The 4882-nt window shown below is 47.1% G+C and overlaps 1 protein-coding gene across 1 annotated transcript; it reads right to left on the bottom strand.

Moving 5' to 3' along the window:
- Positions 1–3463: 3463 nt before the first annotated feature.
- On the bottom strand, positions 3464–3793 carry LOC147494679 (uncharacterized). Its single transcript, XM_086568210.1, has one exon. The coding sequence runs from the start codon at positions 3791–3793 to the stop codon at positions 3464–3466; it is 330 nt and encodes a 109-aa protein (XP_086424336.1).
- Between the last annotated feature and the right edge of the window lie 1089 nt (positions 3794–4882).

Here is a 4882-nt window from a genome sequence, read left to right on the forward strand (position 1 = left end):
TCACACCGCGGAATGATCTGAGTCAACGACTTCTGGCACTTCTAGCCCTGTCGCAGAACCTTCCACTTTAGGAAGGAAAGCCACTCTTCCTCCCCTCATACCACTGTAGACCCAACTTAGATGCAATTAAAGCTGCTTATGGCATCCCAGCCGATGTGATCCTTGAGCACGTACCTGGCGTCACCCATTTCCCACATCTAGTCAAACCGCGGCCCGGTTGTCTCATCGCTACCGTAGGTAGGTCAGATAGCCATAGGCTTGCGGTTTCCCTTAACTCCTCTAGACGTCAAGGTGTGTAACCACTTCAACATCCCCCCATGCCAAGGCATTGGTAACTTTTGGTGTATCCTATATGTCGCGAATCATTACAACGAAACCAATTAACCCAAAATCCAACTCTGCGATATAATAGCTCATTATTATATAAAGAAGAGCACCAAATTTGGTAGTGTAGGATATCAATCCTTCTGTACACGTCCGCAGAAGAAGTCTTTTGTCCTCCATATTACTACCTCTGACAAAGTGTGGCATTATTATCCGTTATATGTGTCCGGTAGTTTTCTATCCGCGCGAATCTTTCATCTAAAGTTTCTCTAAGGCATCTCAGTTTCCTTACTAGTGGTACGTAATATCTTTTGGTTCGCAGTGCCCTTTCCTAACTTGCTTTTAACTTGTCTTTCTTCTGTGACACAGGTTGGAGCCTTGCTTCGTGATCTAAAATTTACACCGGCGTCTCATCAGCAACTTTCCAAAGACTCCGTGATTTGGGAAGTGCCCAGTGTGAAGTTCTCGGCATAGATCCAGAAAAGGGCAACCCTCTTCTCCTTGATCCTTCATTGAAAAGCATTGTTAAATATCAAGGTCCGCTCTACCGCCTAGCACCACCCAAAGAAAGACTCCCCAAATCCTCCCCTCGCCCTAAAAGAAAGGCCTACAAGTCCTTCAAGTACACCAACAAGATATCCCACTCCAAAGCCGTTGCCCAACGAGCTGCCGCCCAATCCCATACCGCTACTCCAGATACCGTCCCCTCTTCCTACTCTACCGTGGCGGATTGGGAAGACGACTTCGCTTAATCCTCCTCCACTGTAACTGAAGCTGCCATGGCCACTAATAAGCTCAAACTTTAGGAAAGTGACTCGGATGGGGAGGAGCTCACCGAAGTTGCGGCCAAGAGTCCCCCAGCTAAAAAGGCTAGGACCGTTGCTCTTGCCTTCACTAAAACCGTGTTTGTACAGTCGCGGCCTATTGCTCCTGCGCGCTGTCCTGGAAAAGACCCTTTGGGCCTTTACCTTATAGTGCCATTGACATATGGCGCCCTCAATTCAAGGCCAGGGATCGGGATATAACGATTCACGACTCGACCCTAGATAACACCGCTGTTGCGGCCTTTCTTTTCTTTAGCTCGCATCTTCCCAAAGATCAAGCATATGGAGACTCTGGCACGTTCGCCTCGCATAGAGCATCCATCTACCACGGCTGAGAAAGGTTTAAATTTTTCCCCTTGTATCCTATCTTTTTCTTTGGATAGTTTGGTAACCAATCATTCTTTTCAGCTGAGTTTGGACATTGGCTATGTGGTGCGCGGCTTAACCAACACGCTGGAATCGCTGGAGACCATGAAGCAAGAGATTGAAGGTCCTGATGGCTGGAAAGCTAAATATGCCAAGGTGGAGAAGGACTGTGATGATCTTCGAATTGTAGCCGTGAAGGCTCAAAAGGCGCTCCAACTGGCTGAAGACAAGCATCGCGATTATGTTGCAGGTGTGACATCCAAACTTGAAGGCCAAAAAGCGGCAAGTAAGATAGCCACTCAAGCCGCTGTAGACAAAGCCGTGAAAGAGGCCGCAGAACGTTTTCATAGTCTAGCTGAGAAGAAGATTAGCCGTAAACTTAAACAACAGCTTGAAGAACTTGCTGCGTCTGGCTGTCTTTTTCCCATTCCCCTCCAGTAGCGGATACTCCAACCTCTGCTCCCATTTCCGCTCCCTCTCCGGTCACTTCCCCAACTGATGCTGCTACTCAAGTGATGCCTCTACCCACACCCAGTGTGGTTGCCTCTCCCATTGACTTGGATAACGATCCTCCTTCCTCTAGTGAAGGGGATTTGGTGTCCACTCAGAAGGATGCGACCGAAGGGCAGCGGTAACTCATTGGAATTTATTTCTTTGTCTAAGTGAAGCTTGTGTTTTTGTAATCCACATACTTTGACTAATTGCACTTTTTGTATTATATTTTTTGCCTGGTTTTCTAGGTATGCCCAGCAGGTCTTTAATGTCAATTGTTTTGCATTCCAGAATTCTTTGTTAGCAAGCCTAATTCCCATTGAATGTACTTTTGATATCCATCTTTAGCTTTGGAGTTTGTTTCTGTCTCAACTAATTTTATTTTCTAGTTAATTTGGATATTTAGTCCGTGAAAACTCATCCCCCCGCTGTCTTTGATCAGCTGTGAAGCCTGATAGGGGCAACTCATTTTGCCCCCAGTTTGATTCGGACGTGTAGTCCGCGAAGGGCTCATCCCCCCCGCTATCTTTGGACGACTGTGAAGCCTAATTGGGCAACTCATTTTGCCCCCAGATTGACTCGGACGTGTAGTCCGCGAAGGACTCGTCCCCCCCACCCCCCACTATCTTTGGATGGCTGTGAAGCCTGATAAGGGCAGCTCATTTTGCCCCCGTGTTGATTCGGACGTTTAGATGCGTGAAGGCTCTCTCGCTGTCTTTGGAAGGTTGTGAAGCCTGATGGGGCAACTCATTTTTCCCCCAGTTTGATTCGGACGTGTAGTCCGTGAAGGGCTCATCCCCCCCGCTGTCTTTGAAAGGCTGTGAAGCCTGATGGGGGCAGCTAATTTTGCCCCCAGTTTGATTCGGACGTTTCATCCGCGAAGGGCTCATCCCCCCCGCTGTCTTTGGAGGGCTGTGAAGCCTGATGGGGGCAGCTCATTTTGCCCCCAGTTTGATTCGGACGTTTCGTCCGCGAAGGGCTCAATCCGCTGCCTTTGAACGGCTGTGAAGCCTGATAGGGCAGCTCATTTTGCCCCCAGTTTGATTCGGACGTTTCGTCCACGAAGGGCTCATCCCCCCAGCTGTCTTTGATCAACCAGTATTCATGTTATGTTTGGAAGAAATGCATTCTTTATTTCATTGACTTAGAATTCGAAACACAATACATTTCTGATCGCTCTATATATACAAAGACTTTTCTTGTCCTACTGGAAAGCTAAACACTGCTTCTTTCATGGAATTTCTTTAGCATTCTGATATTCCATTGTTTCTCAATCGTTGCTCCTGCTGGCGTCTCAATCTTGTATGTTCCAGAAGTTCCCTTCTCTGTCACGACATACGGTCCTTCCCAGTTGGGTCCTAGTTTGCCGTCATTCTCCTTCTTAGTGGCTGGGGTAACCCTTCGCAGCACCAATCCCCAATCATGAATGCGCGCGGCTTTACTCGTCTATCATCTTCTCAGAAAGTAGCCCGATGGTACTCCTCCAGTCGCATGCGAGCTATATCTCTTTTTTCCTCAATGACATTCAACTCAATGGCTAATATCTTCTCATTTAGTCCCATTTCCACGGCCCTGGTTCTTGTCATTTTCTCTATCATTTCCACAGGTATAACAGCCTCTACTCCATATGCCATTGCGAATGGTGATTCATTCGTGGAGGTCCGCGGTGTGGTACGATAAGCCCATAACACATGATTCAATTCATCAGCCCATGCTCCCTTTCTGTCCTCCAACTTTCTCTTTAAATTGTCCATGATGATTTTGTTTGATGCTTCCTCTTTGACCATTCCCCTCCGGATTGTATGGCGCCGAAAACCCTTGTTTCACTTTGTAGGGTTGAAGGAATTGGCGCACCTTTGCCCCAGTAAATTGTGTTCCATTATCCGTAATGATTGTATACGGCAATCTGAATCTGCATATGATGTTCTCCCAAAGGAACTTCTTCACATTCTCTTCTTTGACTTTCTGTAATGCCACTCCCTCCACCTACTTAGTGAAATAATCAGTGGCGGCCAGCATAAATCTTCTTTTGCCGCTTGCCATGGGCAAGGGCCCCACTATATCCAGTGCCCACATGGCGAATGGCCACGGACTAAACACATTATGCAACGGCTCAGCTGGGGAATGTATGAGTTGTGCAAACCTCTAGCATTTCTCACAAGTTGTTGCATACTCTATCGCATCCCTCTTCATATGGGGGCCAAAAATACCCCTGAGATATCAATCTATGGGTTGTTGTTCGTCTAGCTGAGTGACTTCCGCAATCACCTTCATGTACCTCGACTAAGACTTCTTGCACCTGTTGTGGCCCTATACATCTTAACAGTGGCCCGCTGAAACTCTTCCTGTACAAATCCCCATCTAACAGAATGTATCTTTGACTTACTTGCTCCATCCTTCGTCTCTCCTTTTTATTCTCTATCTCTACTCCCATCAGAAAAGTTTTTATAGGCGTCATCCAACCTGCCTCCCTCTCAATGGTGAGCCATACACCCTCCTCTTCTGATGTACTTGGCTTGCTCAACACCCTTACTTCAATAGAGCGACCCCTCGTTTCACGGAAGCACAAAGCTGACCACATATGCTAAAGCGTCGATGTCTATTTTTTCACCGCGGCCCCAAATGGGCGAATCAATCTTTTGAACTTGCCGGTTTTTCGTTGTAGAACCTCAAGATATCGCGCCATCCTTGGGCAACGTGCCACAAACCCCCCATTCATCTGACAAATAACCAAGTTAGAGTCAGAGTACACCGATAACTCGCTTACTCCCAGATCTTGTGCCAAATCTAAACCTGCTATCACTGCTTCATATTCAGACTCATTATTAGAAGCCGCGAATCCCAGTTTCATTGATAACTCCAGCCTTGTGTTCTTA

The sequence above is a fragment of the Coptis chinensis genome, chromosome 6 (genome assembly GCF_015680905.1).
Source record: "Coptis chinensis isolate HL-2020 chromosome 6, ASM1568090v1, whole genome shotgun sequence".
NCBI lineage: Eukaryota > Viridiplantae > Streptophyta > Magnoliopsida > Ranunculales > Ranunculaceae > Coptis > Coptis chinensis.